Source organism: Cucurbita maxima, unplaced genomic scaffold, assembly GCF_002738345.1.
Source record: "Cucurbita maxima cultivar Rimu unplaced genomic scaffold, Cmax_1.0 Cma_Scf00014, whole genome shotgun sequence".
Classification (NCBI taxonomy): Eukaryota; Viridiplantae; Streptophyta; class Magnoliopsida; order Cucurbitales; family Cucurbitaceae; genus Cucurbita; species Cucurbita maxima.
Genome location: NW_019272030.1, coordinates 2,354,365 through 2,375,287, shown reverse-complemented (window position 1 = coordinate 2,375,287; position 20,923 = coordinate 2,354,365). Strand labels below are relative to the sequence as shown.

At 33.4% G+C, this 20,923-nt stretch overlaps 4 protein-coding genes across 6 annotated transcripts in view; 2 read left to right on the top strand and 2 right to left on the bottom strand.

The window, feature by feature from the left end:
- Nucleotides 1-4,757: 4,757 nt before the first annotated feature.
- Nucleotides 4,758-6,829, top strand: LOC111489091. 2 transcript variants are annotated; one of them, XM_023137123.1, is made up of 2 exons: nt 4,758-6,262; nt 6,407-6,829. In XM_023137123.1, the coding sequence occupies exons 1-2, from the start codon at nt 5,168-5,170 to the stop codon at nt 6,485-6,487; spliced, it is 1,176 nt and encodes a 391-aa protein (XP_022992891.1). In that variant the 5' UTR covers nt 4,758-5,167; the 3' UTR covers nt 6,488-6,829. The 2 variants fall into 2 exon arrangements, with proteins under 2 accessions (XP_022992891.1, XP_022992890.1); XM_023137122.1 differs by having other exon boundaries at nt 4,760-6,829.
- A 3,197-nt stretch (nt 6,830-10,026) lies between these two features.
- Nucleotides 10,027-12,383, bottom strand: LOC111489093 (uclacyanin-3). The gene is made up of 4 exons (XM_023137128.1): nt 11,657-12,383; nt 11,447-11,562; nt 10,726-11,118; nt 10,027-10,276 (listed from the first exon to the last, which is right to left on the bottom strand). The coding sequence occupies exons 1-4, from the start codon at nt 11,805-11,807 to the stop codon at nt 10,211-10,213; spliced, it is 726 nt and encodes a 241-aa protein (XP_022992896.1). The 5' UTR covers nt 11,808-12,383; the 3' UTR covers nt 10,027-10,210.
- A 1,607-nt stretch (nt 12,384-13,990) lies between these two features.
- LOC111489152 (G-box-binding factor 4-like) lies at nt 13,991-17,837 on the bottom strand. Its single transcript, XM_023137224.1, has 4 exons — nt 16,851-17,837; nt 16,658-16,729; nt 15,619-15,648; nt 13,991-14,651 (listed from the first exon to the last, which is right to left on the bottom strand). The coding sequence occupies exons 1-4, from the start codon at nt 17,619-17,621 to the stop codon at nt 14,571-14,573; spliced, it is 954 nt and encodes a 317-aa protein (XP_022992992.1). The 5' UTR covers nt 17,622-17,837; the 3' UTR covers nt 13,991-14,570.
- Nucleotides 17,838-19,083: 1,246 nt separating this feature from the next.
- The window catches only part of LOC111489150 (sterol 3-beta-glucosyltransferase UGT80B1), a 10,674-nt gene continuing 8,834 nt past the window's right edge, over nt 19,084-20,923 (top strand). Inside the window, exons 1-2 of one of the 2 annotated variants that reach the window (XM_023137223.1) lie at nt 19,084-19,520; nt 19,800-20,009. The gene's annotated coding sequence lies outside the window, so the exon portion shown is untranslated. The remainder of the gene's footprint in view (nt 19,521-19,799; nt 20,010-20,923) is intronic. The other variant, XM_023137222.1, reaches the window with a different exon arrangement.

Below are 20,923 nucleotides of genomic sequence, written 5' to 3'. Positions count from 1 at the left end.
TTTTTCCTTCCCTTTCCCATTTTCTAAGTGAAATCCAACGAAATGGTCAACTCTTTCTGCCATCCCTTTTCTGGAATAATATTATCTTAGAATCCAAGTTACTTTCCCAAGGGAAGTTCCTCAATATTTTTAGTATTTAGGGTTCTTAATATTCTAGGATTGTGGGTTGATTGATATATTTTTAGGGAAATTCCAAATGAATGTATAGATATTAAACTTAAAAACAAAATATTCTTATTTCTCCTTGCCAATCTTAGTTTTGTAATGTTGGATATTGTAATAGCTCTAACTCACTGTTAGCAAATATTATCTGTTTTTTTTTTGTTACTTATAGTTGTCAGATTCACGATTTTAAAACATGTCTATTAGGATTAGGGAGAGGTTTTCACACTCTTATAAGGAGTGTTTTGTCTACTAGGACAATATCGACTAGTAGTGAGTTTGAGTTGTGGGTGAGTATGAGTTACACAATCTTTTATCTTAATTTCAAAATCTCTCTACCACTCCTCTCATGTGTCCCTAAATTTACTGTAGGGTAAAATACTAACTAAAGTTTCTAATAAATTCATTTGAAATCTATGTAAATACAAAAATTCAAATAAATTTTTCTAAGTAGAGAAAAATAGAAGATATATATATATATATATATCCCAGTAAATATGAAATAAAAACATGAAAGAAAAATTATAAATCATAGGTTTGCTTGATAAATAGGTAGATTCCAGATACCAATCTTCTTAAATGGGTTAATTATGGTCTTTATGATCAGAGTAAGAAACGTGAAGAAAAGAAAAAACCTGAAAGTGAAGTAAGGTGGGAAGCTATAAGAATGATGCAAGTGGGTTTTGTATTTTGACTGAGAGACCATTTCGTGCTTGTTAGGCCAATGACAAATCTCTATTCCAATTACAAGCACTTTGCATTTAGATCCCTCAATCTGCTACTTTTCACATCACCTCTTCTTTTTGGCCCCATTTATTTTTCAATTTATCGACCATCCTATCATATTCTTTTAGGGCCACAAATTGCCTCATACCAATAAAATATCAAGCTCCCACACCTTTCCTTTTCTTTCCAATTATTTTTCTCTCTATCTAACTTAAATAAATACTTAAATTCTTAACTAATATAATATATGATGTGTGACCATATGCTTATTTATTCCTTTTCTTTTTTTCCCGTCTCATTAAAATATTTAAAATATTTGGATTTTTTAGACCTTAAAATATATATATATATATATATATATATATATATATATATATATATATATATATATATATATATATATATATTGTGAGTTCTCATCCATGCCTATTTTTTCAGTATAAATGAAATTGTGTGTGTTATATATATATATAACACACACAATTTCATTTATACTGAAAAAATAGGCATGGATGAGAACTCACAATATATATATATATACATATTATATATATATAACACACACAATTTCATTTATACTGAAAAAATAGGCATGGATGAGAACTCACAATATATATATATATACATATTATATATATATAACACACACAATTTCATTTATACTGAAAAAATAGGCATGGATGAGAACTCACAATATATATATATATACATATTATATATATATAACACACACAATTTCATTTATACTGAAAAAATAGGCATGGATGAGAACTCACAATATATATATATATACATATTATATATATATAACACACACAATTTCATTTATACTGAAAAAATAGGCATGGATGAGAACTCACAATATATATATATATACATATTATATATATATAACACACACAATTTCATTTATACTGAAAAAATAGGCATGGATGAGAACTCACAATATATATATATATACATATTATATATATATAACACACACAATTTCATTTATACTGAAAAAATAGGCATGGATGAGAACTCACAATATATATATATATACATATTATATATATATAACACACACAATTTCATTTATACTGAAAAAATAGGCATGGATGAGAACTCACAATATATATATATATACATATTATATATATATAACACACACAATTTCATTTATACTGAAAAAATAGGCATGGATGAGAACTCACAATATATATATATATACATATTATATATATATAACACACACAATTTCATTTATACTGAAAAAATAGGCATGGATGAGAACTCACAATATATATATATATACATATTATATATATATAACACACACAATTTCATTTATACTGAAAAAATAGGCATGGATGAGAACTCACAATATATATATATATACATATTATATATATATAACACACACAATTTCATTTATACTGAAAAAATAGGCATGGATGAGAACTCACAATATATATATATATACATATTATATATATATAACACACACAATTTCATTTATACTGAAAAAATAGGCATGGATGAGAACTCACAATATATATATATATACATATTATATATATATAACACACACAATTTCATTTATACTGAAAAAATAGGCATGGATGAGAACTCACAATATATATATATATACATATTATATATATATAACACACACAATTTCATTTATACTGAAAAAATAGGCATGGATGAGAACTCACAATATATATATATATACATATTATATATATATATATATATATATATATATATATATATATATATATATATATATATATATATATATATAGTTTTTGGGGGTTTGGTTCAAATTATTTTTATTGGATACCATATTTCATATTGAGGTTATACAATAAAAACAAAAGTCGAATTTGCATTCTTAAATTTGGAGGATTGTATTTGTTAACATTTTAAATTAATATTAATATTGGTATCCATTTAAATTTTAAACTTTTGAAATTAAATCAGTTTAGGCTCTTCTTTAATAAATAAAGAAAATTAGAAGGAATCAAGAATATGCTGAATCCCACTGTTTTAACTAATTATATGTTAGTTTCTATATTTGAATCATGTGAAGTTTATGCATTAACGTTTTTACATTGACTCGACTATGAAAATTAATTAGGGCTTTAATTAATAGAATTATTAGTGATGCAAACTTCCATATTTATGGGTCTAGAAGGATTTTTTTTAATATAAAAAAGTGAACTTTTTCTATTTTTGTAAATTATTATAATATTACACATATTCCTAAAAAATATATAAATCCAAAAAGTTTAAAGTAATAAAAGAGATGTTTATTGTTTTAAAAGAAAATGATGTAGTTTTAATAATAGTTAAATCGCTAGTGGACAAAAATTTAACTAAGACATTTCATTAATATTATATATGTATATATATATATATTGTGAGTTCTCATCCATGCCTATTTTTTCAGTATAAATGAAATTGTGTGTGTTATATATATATATAATATGTATATATATATATTCGACTTGGAGTGTTCTTAATTTTTATCCAATTTGGCCTGTAATTTGAAATTGATTATTTTTGTCATAGTTTTTTTTAATTCAATTTCAACGCAACACATTAAATAGAAAAAAATTGAAATTTTTTCATATGTTTGTATTATAAAAAAAGATTGATTGCTGATGGGATTTTGAAAATATCGACTTAAATTGCTTAAATTTAGAATTTTTATTTTGTATCATAAAAAAGAAAGATGCACCTCGTTGATCGGAACGATAACTTTTTTAAAAGTATTTCTTGACTATTGTATTTTTAGTATTATTATTGAAATTTTCTTGACTATTAATGTATTCTTCTTTTATTCAAATGTTACACCTAAATATAATTTTTAAATTTAAAATCTAAAAAAAAATTTACAAAATTTAAAAATCCATGTAAATAAATAAAATAAGTGCAGCGTTTTCCATACATTGGATACCCTTTCTCCATATTAAAATAAATATGACATTTATAATACATGTGCCCATAAGTGAAATCTCAAGCAAAGTGGCAATATTCAAGTATCTCAGAGATTATTCTGCAAAAAAAAAAAAAAAAAAAAAAAAAAAAAAAAAAAAAAAAAAAAAAAAAAAAAAAAAAAAAAAAAAAAAAAAAAAAAAAAAAAAAAAAAAAAAAAAAAAAAAAAAAAAAAAAAAAAAAAAAACATCTTAGCGATCATTTCTATATTAATAAAATTTTATAATGTAATAAAGACATTCCCCTTACCTGGTCAGAATCAATCATACATCTTATTTTTCTAATATTTATTAGTCCACCCCTTTAAATAAATCCAAATTTACCTTATTCCTTATTTTATAATAAAAATGGAAAAATTTCCAATTAATACAACAAAACCCAATGGTCAAATTGAAATTAAGTAATAATATAATATAGAATCAAAAATAAAAATTTAAAAGATGGGTTGAACGTCTTAAGTTTAATAAATGCATTTTCTTTACTTATAATAATATATATATATATATATAGGTGGAGTATTTTGAATCCGTCTTTAAGATCTTTAATTACTTTGTCTAAGTTTGATGGATTTCACATTCATATTTTAGATATTATAAGGATAGTAGCTTAAATTATATCATATTCATTAAAAATAAATAAATATTTTTTGGGTGAATTTAAAATATTTAATATTCTTTCAATTTTAAAATTAATTTTAAAGATTAAATCACCATTTCATGTTTTAATTTTATTTGAGATTAATATAAATAATTTTTAATTAAAAATATATGAAGGGTGATATTGTAAATTACAAAAAATATAGAGGGTATTTTTGCAAAAGAGAAAAAATGTACTAAGACACGCGGTCGTCTGTTTCTACTGCCGAATAGAGACACGCGGTCGTCAGTTCTCCCAATAAAAGGGGCGTCCCCTAGGTTTTGTTTATCTAACATTCTCTCATCGTCATCATCTATCATCGCCGTTTCTAAAAATTTTCAATTCAGTCGCCATTTTTCTCTCTCTTTCGATCCTTCTTTCCCTCTCAGCTCTGTTCTTCGATTTGAATGGTGGAATTTGGATCTGGCTTTCAAAATTTTGGCGTTGATTTAGCCGAGTGGGTGTTGGGTGTGGCGTTGAATTGAGTTTGGGGGGAAATCCATTTTGGAGATCTGAATTTTGGTTTGGTGAAAGGGGATTGATTGACTGATTGATTGATTGTCGATCGAGGTATTTAATTTCGTTTGTTGGATTGAGGAATTTGGCGATTAGGGTTTCTGGTGCGTGATATGTGAAAAAGGAGTTTCTCTGTGCGAGGATGCCAGCTACAGATTATCAGGGTTCGTCGGCTGCTTGTACCAACATTGGACGTTCGGTTCAGAGTATTCGGCGAGATCAGCTTTACGCAATGGATGGTTCTCCGACGTCTCAGGAGCAGGATCTTGACTCCTTTCAGAGGCAAGTTGCTGAGCGGTTCATGGACCTTGCCTCGGTTGGTCCTGATGAGTTGCTTTCCTTATCATGGGTTCAGAAGCTTCTGGATTCCTTCTTGTGCTGCCAGGAGGAGTTTAAATTCGTTCTCATCAACCACAAATCTCAAATCTCTAAACCCCCTTTGGACCGTTTGGTTGCTGATTACTCGGAGAGAACCGTCAAGGCGCTTGATGTGTGTAATGCGATTCGTGATGGGATTGAGCAGCTTCGGCAATGGCAGAAGCTTTTGGAGATTGTTCTCAGTGCGTTGGACAATTGTAATCACCAGAAGACTCTTGGCGAGGGTCAATTTCGTCGCGCCAAGAAGGCCCTCATCGATTTGGCTATTTGTATGCTTGATGAGAAAGATTCGCATGCCTCTGCTATAGCCCACCGCAACCGTTCTTTCGGACGGAACAATGCCTCGAAGGATCCACGGTCATTGGGCCACTTCCGATCGCTCTCGTGGAGCGTTTCACGATCGTGGTCGGCCGCCAGGCAGCTGCAATCGATTGGTAACAATTTGGCGGCCCCTAAAGCGACTGAGCTTTTGGCTACAAATGGGCTTGCAGTTCCTATCTTTACCATGAACATGGTGTTATTGTTTGTAATGTGGGCGTTGGTGGCGGCTATTCCTTGCCAGGATCGGGGTTTGCAGGTTCATTTCTCTTTGTCCCGAAACTTCCCATGGGCGGTTCCAATACTTCAACTGCATGATCGAATTGTGGAGGAGTCCAAGAAGCGAGATCGAAGGAACTCATGTGGGCTGTTGAAGGAGATTCATCAGATTGAAAAGTGCACGCGTCTCATGAATGATTTGGCCGACACAGCTCAGTTCCCATTGGCCGAGGAGAAAGAAGCAGAGCTGAGAGAGAGAGTGCAAGAGCTAACTACTGTTTGTAATACTCTGAGGACTGGACTTGACTCATTGGAACGGCAGGTGAGGGAAGTTTTTCACAGGGTTGTTCGCAGCAGGACTGAAGGGCTTGACCCTTTGGGACGAGCAAATCATTCTGAATAAGAATTGTTGGAATTTCAGAACAAAGCAAAATCACTCTTTGGATTAGACTCATTGGAACGGCAGGTGAGGGAAGCTTTTCACAGGGTTGTTCGCAGCAGGACTGAAGGGCTCGACTCGTTAGGACGAGCGAATCATTCTGTATAGAATTGTCGGAATTTCAGAACATGTTCTACTTTGGTTTTCATGGTTTCTAGGAATAAGAGAAAGAAGAGAGGATGAAAATATGAAGAAGAGAGTGAAGGTTATAAAGTGGTGAGGGGACTCTTTGTATTTATTTACTCAGCGTATATTGTGTAAAGAAATTTGGATATGGAAACATTGGCATGGATCTTCTCCATCTGGTGGCCTTGGTAATGTCACATTGTTTCACAAATGCCATATTTATCAGCCCATTGTTGACATGTATTGTTCATTCTTACAAAGTTGTCTGTTGGTCCATGTTTTGTTCTAATTCTGCTGCAAAATATGACATTACTGTCAATTGTCTCATTTGTTTTTTCGACACTAGATTCGTGTTCTCTCGCTCTTCGTTCTAAGAAAAATTGTGAGAAAATTTTAGAGTTCTTGTCCTCGCCTGTTATGTTAAGTCTGGATGACCTTTTGATATACTGAAAAGAAGGAACTCTTTTCAAGTGGAACACTCATCTTGGGAAATTACTTTTTCAAAGGTGTCTTCTTCTATCTTGACCAGCCCCTTTTGTCATACCCATTGTTTTTTTTTCTTCTTCCTTTGAATTAGTGATGAATGAAAGTGTTTATTCAAACGAACTCGCAATTTTTTGTTTCTGACCAGATGAATGAATGTGTTTTTAGTTTGTTTGAACTTTGTTAAGCTGCCCCATAGGGTGGGAGAAACTATCCTGCACCACTCTGGTCTGTGGCTACAATGAAGGATATGGTGGTCCAGATTTTACACTTTGAGGTGCCTGTCATGTTCCTTGTCTGTCACCATTGAAAATTGTTACTGACAGATTTTTAATGGTCTTGGGTGGAAGCTTTGACAAATTGATAAGCTTACTGGTTAGTTTATTACAGAGATCTGATCTTGATTTGGTCTTCCGCAGGATCTGCCAAGTTCGTGGATGTTGTCCCTTGAAGGAAAGAGAAAGAGGTTGACTACTTGGTCAGCAATAATGGTAAGATTTATTCCTACACTTTTAGTCAAAGTCTTAATTTAACTTGGAAAAATTGTCCTAACCAACATGTTTGGACTTTATCTTCTTCCGTTTGACTGTCTCCTTTCTCCACAACACCTTTTTTACAGTGCTAATCCTAAAGTTACTCCAGTGAGATTCCACATCGATTGGCAAGGAGAACGAGACATTCTTTATAAGGGTGTGGAAATCTTTCTCTAGCAGATGCATTTTAAAAACTTTGAGGGAAAGTCCAAAGAGAGCAATATCTCCCGAGAGTGGATTTGGACTGGGAGTTGGAGCTTTCAGTCGCTTTGTTCGTCATCAAGGATGGAGGTAAGGCCTTCTCTGCACAATACAGTTAATGGTCGTTGTCTGGTTCTTCGTATGCTTTAGTCATGACAATTCTCTGTTTTGTTTAAGCATAACCCTCTTGGATTGATTTCACTGCTTCCATTTCTTTGTGTTTCTGCCTCTGCCTTGCTTTGTTCTGTGCTTCTAGTATGTCTGTGTGTACTGTTACTTAAACTTCATTAGATTATTTCTGGAGCTGGTTAAGTCAAGAAATTCTCATCAAATTCCACCAAGGTGTCCTTCCTTTTGTAGAGTTTGACTTCTACAATGCACGATATCTAAAATCTTCCATCTTTTTCTATGGTGCTGGTTGTTGTTGAAGTACAATCTTTTCAATCTTTCTCGACTAGTGAAATTTGAAACTATATCGAATTCCACCGATGACCGAGGTCGTTCTTTTGGGGTAGAGTTTGACTTCTGCTATTCATTGTAATCAAACCTTCACTCAATTCTTGTTAGTGCTGGATTTTCTGCTTTCCATAGGATCCCTTCTGATAAAAGTTGACATTTTATGGAACCCCACTTAGGCCCCTCAGCTTTATAGGGTTTGACATCTTGGGAATTCTGGTTTCTTCTATTCCTCATTGATTCTACCCTTTGGGGTAGCCCTTATCATCCTCTCCACAGTTGATGAACTGGCTACGGCCCCCTACAAATCATGGGACAGGGTCCCTTTCTTCATCCTCTTTGATGTTAACTCACTCTTTTCTGCTAACCATTAGTTCATGATATTCTTTTCATGATAAAGGAGTAGAGCCACCCACCAAAAAATCATATCCTTTCGGCATGAAAAGACGCCTGGGGTTTTATGTTTATAAATTTGACCATTCATTCAGAATCTTGAAAGATTCTTAGACCCGGAATTTAATGAACTTTGTATGTATCGCGAGCCTATAGTTGGAACATTTTGCCTAGGTGACCTACAATAAGTTCTCGAATCATGAACCAAATTATTAGACGATAAACCAATGCAAGATGACCCCTCGAGGAAAATGACTAATTACTTGTTAATAATAGAGCTTTGTAATAATTTCATCCATAATTTTGAGCTACTATTCCCTGTTTTGTACCTATGCAAATAGCATTGACCTGGGATTTGGCCCTTTGCAAATAGCATCTCCATGGATGAGATATAATGGAGAAATAGGGAAAAGATTGAGAATAGTGTTGACCTGGGATTTTATTTTCATTTTTTATTTTATTTTATTTTATGAGTAATCAAGTTAGGTTACTTTGCATATGATTTTCTGTCATGAATTTGAATAATTAAAAGTCATTGATGGACCACCAAAAGGATCGAAAGCTTATTCTGTTCTTTGCCTTTAAATTATTAGACGTTGGCTCGAAAAAAGAAAAAAGGTTGTGTTGGATTTAGTTTTGAACTCGACTTTGTGGTAAAAACGATACCAAACTTCAACTAGAAATCCTTTAAACCTAACCTACTTCGGTACGGTTCAAACTTGATCAACCATGGAAATTATTCGAACTAGAATATGTCAAAGTGAGAATAGCTTGACAATTGATTCACTTGCTCTCTCAACGATAACCTATAACCTATGATCTAACCTACTAGCTTGAATGTTAAGAAGAAGGGGAAGAACATAAGAAGAAGGGGAAGAACATAGTCTTGATTGGAGGACTATTTCAAAGTCCATTTCCACCATTATTGAAAAGAGAAGGAATAGATATATATAGGTAGGGAATTCATTGCAACTATGATGACGTGGTTAAGTGTCCATTTAATCCACCGCCCATGTCTAAGCCCCGATCAAACGGTAATAGAGATATTCTTCTTTACTTAAGGTTAGAGGATCAAATCTTTAGAAACACTAATAGAGTACTCGAGACCTACTATCAATTATGTAATCATGTCATCAACAGATTCCATCAGACGGATTTGAGTCAAATACACAGGTCGAGTTGGGTCACCCATAAGAAAACCTAAACTTAGAACATCTCGAACCTTAAGTATTTGTTCTAACATCTAAAAAAGAAGAACAAAACCTCCAACTTAACCCATTTAAGGTTGAAATAACATTTCCAGCCTACTAAAGGCCGAAAGCAAAAGAAAGGACATATACAACCTGTTTCATTACCTGCCCTCTCCATTACAATAGGCTCAAAGACACATAAATATGGCCAACATCATAATGTTACTTTTAAAATATATTATCTAAGTGGGAGAGAGAAGTTTCATATAGCTAAAGGAGCATATGCCAAAATTTAATATTAAATATAACAGCCAAATGCATTGATTTGATTATATCTCATCATCATCAACCATAGCATCATCATTTTTTTTACACGAAAATTGGGAAAACCCCCCCAAAATCATCACATCTAAGGAACCCTAAACCCTAAAAATCTCTCATTTTTTTGTTTATTGCAGCAAGAAGAAGGTTGAAATTAGACCCAATTTAAGTGGAAGAGGAAAGCCCATGATTGCCTGAATTTTGAGATACAAAGAGATTTGTATTAGCAAGAAATCCCAATCATGAAAGACAGAAATTGAAGGGTAAAAAGTTCATCATCATGCCATAAAATTAACCCACACCCATTTCTCTTTTCCCCTTTCATGCCCCTCCTTCAATCAAGCATCACCTTTTCTCTTTTTGACTTTTGCCCAATTTTTTTAAAATTCGATAAAGAAGGATAATTTTTTTAAAAAATAACCATTAATTGTCAACTTTTTAACAGTGACATAGAAGTTACTTTGGAAGAACAAAATTTGGGTATTGTTTATTATTATTATTATTATTATTATTAGTTGAAATATGGAGATTGGAACTTTGAGGTAATTAAATTCAGGTTTTTAAGAGTAATTAGAACGAGAAAGGAATAAGCTTGAAATGACCTTTTTAGCCCTATGAAGAGAGAGAGAGAGAGAGACGGTACCCTATGTGTTCCATGGTCCGAAGTTGGCAACGGGCGAATAGTGGCAGTGTCCACTTCGCCGGTGGGTAGTGGAACCGCCGGATTACTATTGATAAACGGCAGACTTCCACCTTTCTCCGGCACTGTCAGAGGCAAACTTTCACTCGGAGGGAGACTCGGCGACGGCGCTCCCTGCCGAGGGTGAAACGGCCAAGGGTAAGCCGGAGTAGACGGCAGAACTCCGCCGGAAATCGGTGCTGGAGCTGCCATTGGAGGGTTCTGTGGAGAAAGGTGGGAACTTTGAGGTGGGGCTGAATCAGTGACCTTCACAGCTAGCTTTTGAGAGCCATTGCAGGAGCTTTTAGAGCCGTTGTTGAAGGCAAAGAAGAAAACACCAAGCCGTGATGGATGCCACTGAATTTTAAAGTTCAAAAACAGAGATATCCGATTAAAAACTCAAAATCCAGATGGAAATTTGGGGAAAGAAGAAAATTTTCCACTAAAAGGAGTGGAAACTCAAAACCCATATAGGAATTTGGATAAAAATGACAAATTTCCTCTAATTTTGTAAACCCCACATAGAAAAATGGGGGAATGAGCCCTTTTAAGAACGATCAGTTCAAGTTCCTTCCCTCAACCTGATCATAACTCAATCGTTTAGACATCTACCATCTGACTTCGACTCGATACATCGAAGTTTGAACTCAAGAAAAGAGATAGAGAGAGAGAGAGAGAGAGATACCATGAATACAGTGGAATTGGGTTTGCTGAGAAGTGTGGCATGAGTGTAATTGCAGAGATCAAAAGCCCTTTGATTGTGGAAAATGAAGAGCTCATAATGAAACTTGTGCTTGAAAACTAAGAACAAACCAAAGAAAAAAGGCAAAAAGATTCAGAAAACAGAGCAAGACATTCAAAAAAAGACAACATTAATATATTTCAAAGTACTTACTGATGGAATCTCCAATATGAACAGAGGGATTCTTCCATTGTGAAACTCCATCAACAACAATGGTAGCAGAGGAGCAACAAAGCTGAATCAACAACGCTTGAAAGCAGAAGAACACAACCACTAATAAATGGATCTTCGTCTTCGCCTTCATCTTCCTTAAGAAATGTTCTTAAATTTTCAGTTCTTCTGAAACTTGGAGTTTTGAAAACAGAGAGAGAAAGGAAAGAAGGTGAAGTGGAAATGACAGTAAGTGTTGGGGGCTCTGCCATTGCCAAAGCTTTGAATGGATGACAGACAAAATGTTGAAGAATGTGCACTTTATGCATTTTTTTATACAGTAAAAGTTGTAATGATTTTGGTTTGTGGAAAAACGCCATAGAAATTCCAAGAAAAAGAAGAGAAATTGGGCATCAACAATACTGCAACGGAACTTTCCCTTTTCCTTTTCCTTTTTTTTAACGTTTTAATCCTAAATTACTTCTCAATTTTAGTATTTAAGACGTCTATCGTTCTTATAGAGAGCGGCTCAAGGGACTAGAGCACTTAGCTACGAACTACGACGTTGGGGTAATTATCTCAAAATGTGTTATGAGGGATACAACTAGTTGCCAATTCTTTTTATCCAAGTTATATGTTATGAATGTCGTCATTGTTACTTATTGTTTGCTAGTGGATATCCTTGCTTTTCAAATTCTATGTCATTAGAAACTGTATTCTAAGAGCGGGGCTAGAGGCTTGTACATGTGTCGTTTTAGTTGTTTTAGTTAGCTGATTTGCTCGGGACAAGAGCAAATACTCTTAAGGGTTTGAGTGGGTGTAAAGAGGGATGATGGGGATTATTATTCTTAAATGATTACCTCATTCTCAAGACTTTTATTTAATCTTTTAAAACCATATGATATAATATAATGTTATCTTTATCTTTCCTTTCTTGAAATCTCTACCTTTGTTTATAGATTACCTAATCTTTGCTTTACACAAAGCTCATGATGCTCATACTTTGATGCATTTTTAGGGCATTATTTTATGTTTTCTTTCCCTTTTCCATTATTTTTATATTTTTTAACCCAAAAAAAAAAAAAGAAAAAAAAAAAAGAGAGAGAGGTATTTTTTGTCATATTTCATTTATATATTTTAATAAAGTTTGAAATTAAGGAATCTAAAATGAGATGAGAAAAAGAGGATTTAGATTAATTTGATCTCTAACCCATTTATTAATTATTATTTATTATTTGCTGCAAAAGTAAATAATAAAAAATAAAAATAGATGTTTCCTAGGAATTGAATTCTCGGGATTTCTTGTTTTTTGGGGAATTTTTGGCCCTATCTGATATTAAATATTAAAATGATAAAGTGCTGTGTGTAATGTGCATGCTCGTGGAATCTTGACCATTTTCATATATGTTTGAAACAAATCATTTTATCATAATCTTTGGCTGAATTAATTAAAATTCAAAAAATTAATAATTTCGATGGTTAATAAATGGCAAATGGCTGGGAAGAGGAAAGGTTCTTTTCTTTAGGGTATCTCCAGGAATAGTTTCGATGGAGACAGGGTGGGCCTTCTAGCTCAGAGGATTAGAGCACGTGGCTACGAACCACGGTGTCAGGGGTTCGAATCCCTCCTCGCCCACAACCGGCCAAAAAGGGAAGGACTTTTTCCTCTGGGGGTAGGAAAATCATGATCGGGATAGTAGACTCAAAGCTATGGAACTTGGGTGTGGGTCTTTTGTCGAAATGGAATGGCCTTATCTTTTTATTTTTTCCTTTTCATTTATGGATTAAGGGTGGGTTCTAATAATCTATACATATTTTCATTTGATTTCATTTAAAAATAAACTAAAAAAGTACTATCGCAAAGGTAATTCGAGGCTCAATCAGGATTTGTAGAGTTTAATTTTTACAATAAATGTCTTCTGTTTTGTTGCAACGAAAATAAAAGTGATTGTGACAAATGCTCTTTATTTTTTAATGTCTATAATTTATATTAATAATTGTATTTAAATAAGTCTTATGCATAAATATTTCAAAAATAAACTCAGAAGTATATTACTATTTAAATTCAGAAGTATATTAAAATGAGTAGGAAAAAAAAAACAAGATTCTAACTAAAATCGAATAAAATCTTTATTAATATAATGGGTAGCTATTCATAGAGTCAAAATCTTTATTTCTAAGTTATCAGCATTTCATAATTTCTATTTAAAATTCGAACCAATAATTTTATTCTTTAGAGACATTTAAAAATGGTCACACTATATAAAAACTTAACTTGAAGCAATAAAAGAACGTTGATCATAATGTCATAAACTAGATAGATAAAATACTCGAGTATAGACTAAATTATTACTATACCATATTCTTAATTACATGAAACAGTCTTTTCTTAACTAAAAAAAATATAACATTAAGAGGGAAAAAATGATATACCTCTAATATCACCAAACTATACTACCAACTATTATAACAAATCTCCTCTATCCAACAAAACCATTAAAAAAGATGCTATAAAATTGCTACTCAACTCAACTTCTTCCTCTTTTACTCTCTCATGCATTGAACAAAAAACAGAAAATGAGACAGAGAGTTGAGTACCTCAAAGTTTTGTATAGCTTTATTAGCTCTGATCCACTTTGTTTTATAAATCATCATCTTCTTTCATATATCCTGTGTTAGTTTTGTCTCTGTTAATCTGTTGTTTGGTAAAAGGATTGTGATCGCCGGCATTTTTGCTTGCAGCAGACACCTCTGATGCTCCTCACCCATCATCAGCTGCAAAGAATATGTTTTCAATCACTCTTAATACTATGCCGTCTATCTCTTCTGCTTCTGCTTCTGCTTCTGCTTCTGCTTCTTCTTCTTGCTCCTACAGCCTTCCTTGCCTGTTGAACCTGTCTTGTTGAAAATCAATAGTTCACCATTTCATGGAATTAACTCGCCGAATTACTTGTGGGGGTCGTCGCTTTTCTACCACAGGAATCACCTTCTCCATTAGCTGCGCCAGGAAAAAATCAGACCAGGATATATCATTACCATGTAAATACCTATGATGTAGTTTAACTTTGGACTTCGTCACCATGGAATCAAAACCAAAACGTTGAGCAAACAGATGAAGACAAGTATATGCATAAAAGTTTTTAAATTAATAAGGGTCGGTTTGGAACGACTTCCTAAATGGTTAAAAAAGCTCTTATGAAGGTCATTTCAAATAGACCCTATGTAAAAGCCCAAACCCAAGTCCACCGCTAGCAAATATTGTCCTTTCGGGTTTCCTCTCAAGGCTTTTAAAATGCGTTTGCTAGGGAGAAGTTTCTACAATTTTATAAAGAATGCTTCGGTCTCCTCCCAACCCATGTGGGATCTCACACCTAAGTAAATATATGCAAACAGCAAAAACAAAGAACCAAATAATCAAATCAACGACACCGAAATCATTTGCTATGAACCCCCCTAAACTACAAAAACTTACATCCTCGGTATTATACTAAAGGCCAAACTTAGCCTTAATTTTGCAAACTATATATAGATGAATCTTACATTACGACTTCTTTAATCAAAACAAATTTATGTAAGAAGCAGCATAATATTAATCTCTTATTCAACTTCCAGAACACCTTGATATTGCAGCACTTGATGAAGCTCACAGAACTGTTTTCTTTTTTATTCTTAGGAATAACTAAGACCTTTCTTTTTAGCCAGTGAATAATCAAAACTTGTAGTGAAAGATATTGTGGCTTTCTAGTTTCTAATGAACGCTAGTTATCCTTCGATGTACTATAAACTTCTTTCTAAGAGAAATTAGAAATCTAAAGAAGGCTAGACGATGGGAGATTGTCCATACAGAATTTTTCGTCACTTTTCAACAACAGAATTTTTAATCAACAAGAGGGCTGAAAGATAATATTCAACGCAAAAACTCTTTCATTACAGAATAACACTAGGATCAAAGTTTAAATCAATACCTGCTCGAACCTCTCTTTAGTCCTCTCAGCCTGCAAAAGAGAGAGAATTATGAAACGCTAATATGTAATCAACACAACTACAAACAGACAACAGTCTTCTGTTTACATGGCTACAAGTTTAAAGATCTACAACTCAGCGCAGAACCATAAAAACAAAATGAAAGAGAAAGGCAACACTTTCTTTCAAATTCATTAAAATTTCATGTACTGATTCTTGTGGGCAAATGAGGATTTTAACCTCCAATCTTGCCAATTACCGCTAAGCTAATTGGATTTTATCAAGAATTTTAAGCTCTAATCACCAATTTTAATCCTACTTTAATTACGCCTCCGAACACAGCAAACCAAGAATGCTCGGCACTAAATAATAAGTTTGATTGAAAATGATCCAGCGTTAGTCCTAATCAAACAAATGATTATTCAGTATGCATTGCTGTAAAATGGCTTATGATCTAATATATAAACTAATAACAAAAATATTAACATAAGAAAAAAGATTTGATGCAGCCCAATTGTAGTTAGATCGAGCTGAAAGACATAAACCGCAAGGATGATGAATTATTGATTCAATAACATGATAGAAATTCATTGAACCAATGTGTTTAAATTATATCCTATTTTGTTGTTGTTGGAAACTAAAAACAGGGAATTGGAGTGAAATTGATAAAGAGAAACTTCAGGGAGGTCTCAAGGATAAGGAAAATACAAAAAGAAAAAAGGAATCAAATGGAGGAAGAAAAGGCAAGGGTCCAACATATTATAAGGTCTCTTTGGATCAAAATAATGTATAGCTTGTAGCTTGCATAAGAAGAAAAGCAATCCCAGTGACACGTTCTGCATGAGGTTCTCAATTCGAATGGGGGCGGACCTGTCCGCTTCGCCCCTCACCCTATCGGTCTCGCAGCTTCGTTTTACAGATTCTCAAGGAACGCGATTAAAATTCGCAAGCAATTAAAAAAATAGATCCCAAATCCAGTGGAATAGAAAATTGATGTTCTCATGTGTATGAATATTTGGGGGTGGTGGGGGAAAAGAGTACCTTTTCCCTCAAAAGCCGCTCCTTCTCCTCCTCTAGTCTTACAGCTAACGATTCTAATTCCACTTGATAAGCCTGAGATCCCAAGACCAAAAAAATTCAAAAAGTACACTATCAAACACTTTATCACACCAACATATAGAATCAAACAAGAATTTGGAAATGAAAGTTGTTTATAAAGAGCAGATTCAGTCACCTGCTTCCGTTCCCTTGATCTTGCTGCAGACTCCCTATTCTTGATCATCCTCCTCTGTCTTTGCTCTGCAGCCTTATCTAAAGGTTCCAAAGCAGCTCGCCCTCTTTTGCCTCTCCCCCCACTTCCTCCACTACCGATCAAATCGACCCCATTAGCAAATCCAATAATGGATCCTTCGACCTTATCCAATGCCTGAAATGTGCTGGCCGGAATTGGATCAAACGAAAAAATCCCTCCACTCAGCCTCTCCGTCTGCGGCAATTTGACATCCTCAACAGGCATGACTCCAGTTCTCAAGAGATAATCCTCGAGGGTTATGAACTCGTCAGCAACCTCCTCCTTCAAGTCCTTCCTCTCACCAGAAACAATCTCCCTCCACACATCATCCACAGTTTTGGGCGCCGCACCGGAGGAAGTATTGTGATTGCTATCAATGACGGCAGAGGAATTAGTGGTGGTGGTGGTGGTGGTTGTTGTAGTCGTATTCATGGGAAGAGAAGAAGGGTTATGGGAATCAACAAGAGTAATCTGGGCATCCAAGAGAATGGACGACTCCGTGGGATTGGAATCGTACCCATTGCCAAGTAAGCCATCGACGGTCATTGAGCTACGACTATGGCTTCGATTGCGAGTTGGGATGTCATTATTCCTCAGATGATTTGAAAGAAATTGGGATCCTAAAAGAGAAGCAGAAGAGGAAGAAGAAGAAGAACCTCGCGATAGATCCGAATTTCGCGAATTGGAAGATGCCAGGAGCTTGTATGATGCCATTATGTTCGTCAAAATAGGCAAGGAATTCGCAGAGATTCTCTCGAAACTCGAGTGGGAATCTTTCTAGAGATAAAAACAAAATTTGGGATGAATTTATGACTACCTCTATCGATTTGGATTGTGCGCGGCAAGGTTTTTGTTTTGATCGCTTCCTGTTTTTTTGGCCTATGGTGGTTGATTTTGGTCTGTTCGACTATTGGCGCACAGAGGAAGAAAGATGGCGACCGAGAGCGCGTGAAGTAGACTGAATATATTTAATGAGCTAAAATTGACTGTCTGCCGGAGAGGACACGACCCACTAGAAGTGGCAAAATAAGTAGATTGTTAGGTCTCACGTTAATGGGAGAGTGAAACGAAACATTTCATAAAACTGTGAGACTGGTAACAATACATAATGGGTCGTAATGGGTCGCTAGGTCCCAAGGGATGGATTGTTAGATCCCACTTTGGTTGAAGAAAAGAACGAAGCATTCCCTTATAAAGGTAAAACTATAAGACCGACAATAACAATCAGATGATATCTATTGACAGCAAACTTACGCGGTTATATTTATGTTTTGTGTTTTAGATTTTATTATATATAAATAAATAAATAAATAAAAGTAAGGTGAGAAGGGATTTATGTTTTTTTAAAATTTAAGATCGGTTTAAATATTAAAATTAGATTTAAATGTACAATTTATTTGTCATATCTACCCATATCAAAATTAAATTCAATAAATAATACACAATTTATTATTGTTTGTTGGGCTTTGTAATATCATTAATTGCTATTGCAATAATTAAGAAAATGACGTCTGCATTAGGAAAATTAAAATAAATACTTATAAAATAAAAATGGAAAATACTTCTAAAAATAACTTTACCTTTTATTTTAAAAAAATATTCATAATTAAAATTTTATTACCCTTTTATTATTAAAACAAATATAATTTCTTAATTTATTTACTATACCAATTTGTTTGGTAGGTAAAAAGCCTATAAATTATATTTAAATTAATTTTGATATTAACCGTGCCACCGCTACTATTTTCAAACATTTGATAAAATAATTAAAATATAAGATTTTAACTAATTGAATCATACTTAAATTAATAAATAATTGATTTTAAATTAATAATAACGAAATTATGTAATGATTAAATACTATTATATACAAATAAACTAAAATATTTATATATTTTTTTTTAAAGTTTGGAGGGATGGGAATTATTTAAAAATAAAAAAATAAATTTATGAGACTTATAAACCTTAAAATATTAATTTATATTTACTTAATTCAATGGTATAAATTAAATGATTAAGTTGTGTTTTGAGTTGAAAAAATGTTGTTCGAGTTAAAAAGAAATTAAAAAAAGGACGAAAATTAAATGGAAAAATAAAATAAAATAAAAATATAAAGATGAAGTGAAAATATTTAGGGAAAAAAGTTAGGGGTCGATTACTTAAACGAAGACGATAGAAATTGCACCTCAATTTTCGATTCTGATTCACTTTGGCCGACATTTGAGTTTTCCTTTTTTTCTTCAAGCACCAAACAGTTAGCGAAATCATGTTTCACGTGATCCATTACGAAGCTAATTGCGGGTTTCAGTTTATTGGGTTCGTTTTGGAGCCATAATTTCAGTACCAGAGACGCATAGAGCTAGACGAAAAGAGAGAATCCTCCGTGGGTGCCTTAAATTTCATTAAATTCTGTTCCTGTTATCTGTTTAATCAGAGAAGCGATTACGAAAGCAGAATTCTTACGTTCAAATGGATTTCTTTGACTTGTATGGCGCCAATATCTGTGCTTAATCCCTGTCACTGTCCTGCTTCTCGGAGTTGGTTTTCTGTGTATCTCTATAGTTCTGAGACTAAGGCGCAGCTCGTGTGAGTTCTTCACTGGCAGTGTAGTGGGTTAGTTTTCTTTTCCCATGTTTTTGGTCGCTAATATTGGCGGGTTGGTTTAAAATAGGCACCATGAACTTTCGTGTACGCATTAGACGAGGTTTGCTAGTCTTAGCTGCGAAGTACCGATGCTATTCTCTTTTGTTTCCAGCTCAAAGTGTGCTTAATTTAATGATTTGGGACTTTAATAATGTTGATTGAGACTTCTGGGATCGTGTGTTTCTTCTATTTGGGGCGTTCTTAACTGTGTCAAAGTTGAATTTGACCATGCTTCTGAAAATTTGGCAGAGGGAGCTAGCATTAGCAGCCTAGGAGTGAAGAAGGATGTGCTTGTGGCAAAGGGTGCACGTGGGCCTTTAGTCAGCAAGCATTTGCATGAAATTTTTTACTCGGAATCTATATGTGTAGCAGTTGAAACATATCCAATTCATCATTTATCACTTTTTAAGATCTTTTAGTCTCTTGAGTTCAAGAATGTTAGTTCCTCTACTTGAAGAGGTCAGTGTACAGCAATCTCAAGTTCTACTATTCTTTTTGGTTACATATATTTTGAACATTGAAACTATCACATCGAGTTGATATTTTAAGTATTAAGAAGTAGTTTATGTGAATTGCTTGATCACGCTTTGATGAACTTAGTTTGTTATATATATGTGTAATACGTAATGTATAGTAGAAGTCCTAGGTCATTAAGAGTTCTTCAAATACAGTAGGCCTCAAACTTAACTTTAGGTGCTGCCAACTTGAGCAAAATTCAATTGATTAAGGCGTATAGTCCCCAATCCTACTCGTTGGACTTAGACTTTTGGCCTTCCAAGTATATTATTGTTATATTGCCTACAACACAAAGTGTTGACCTTGATAATTGGCGACCATCGATAACAACACGTTCGTAAAATTTTTCTTTCAGCAAGTTGTTAACATATAAGCTTCTGGTTTAGTCCATGTTCTGGACTTCATGTATTCTACCGTTATTTTTATTTTTATTTTGTTTTTTTATGTGTCTATAAATTATTTCATTTATTTGCACTTTGATATGTAAAAATTATAATGTTCAGGTGCTGAATAATTTTCATGTTAGTGTAAATCTACTAACATCATGTTTATGCATGAAAATGATGACTAATAATGATTATTCTGGGATTACTTGAAGAATGTTTTACTTGGTATCCAATATTTCAAACAATTTGTATAACTTTTTCTCTGGATGATCTTTTCTAGAGTATCTAGTGATATTTTCAGAAAAATGAAATCATTGAAATTTTTGTTACTAATTATATTTATATCCTAGGATATCTGACAACAGTAGCTAAATTTTCAAATGCTGTGCTGAGAATTGGAAGTAAACAATTTAATTTGGCTGCACCTCCAAGAACTTGCTTTGTTTTGTTTTTTTTTTTTTTTTTTTTTCC

What these genes read in the sequence shown, in the direction of transcription:
- LOC111489091 (XM_023137123.1), top strand. Translation starts at nt 5,168, where the DNA reads ATGCCAGCTACAGATTATCAGGGTTCGTCGGCTGCTTGTACCAACATT. An exon ending in TTGACTCATTGGAACGGCAG is followed by an intron (nt 6,263 to 6,406) that starts GTGAGGGAAGTT and finishes TTGGAACGGCAG; the next exon opens with GTGAGGGAAGCTTTTCACAG.
- LOC111489093 (XM_023137128.1), bottom strand. Translation starts at nt 11,807, where the DNA reads ATGAAGGCGAAGACGAAGATCCATTTATTAGTGGTTGTGTTCTTCTGC. An exon ending in TCATATTGGAGATTCCATCA is followed by an intron (nt 11,563 to 11,656) that starts GTAAGTACTTTG and finishes GTTTGTTCTTAG; the next exon opens with TTTTCAAGCACAAGTTTCAT. An exon ending in CCAATTCCACTGTATTCATG is followed by an intron (nt 11,119 to 11,446) that starts GTATCTCTCTCT and finishes TTTAAAATTCAG; the next exon opens with TGGCATCCATCACGGCTTGG.
- LOC111489152 (XM_023137224.1), bottom strand. Translation starts at nt 17,621, where the DNA reads ATGGCATCATACAAGCTCCTGGCATCTTCCAATTCGCGAAATTCGGAT. An exon ending in GATCAAGGGAACGGAAGCAG is followed by an intron (nt 16,730 to 16,850) that starts GTGACTGAATCT and finishes TTGGGATCTCAG; the next exon opens with GCTTATCAAGTGGAATTAGA. An exon ending in CTAAAGAGAGGTTCGAGCAG is followed by an intron (nt 14,652 to 15,618) that starts GTATTGATTTAA and finishes TTCCTGGCGCAG; the next exon opens with CTAATGGAGAAGGTGATTCC.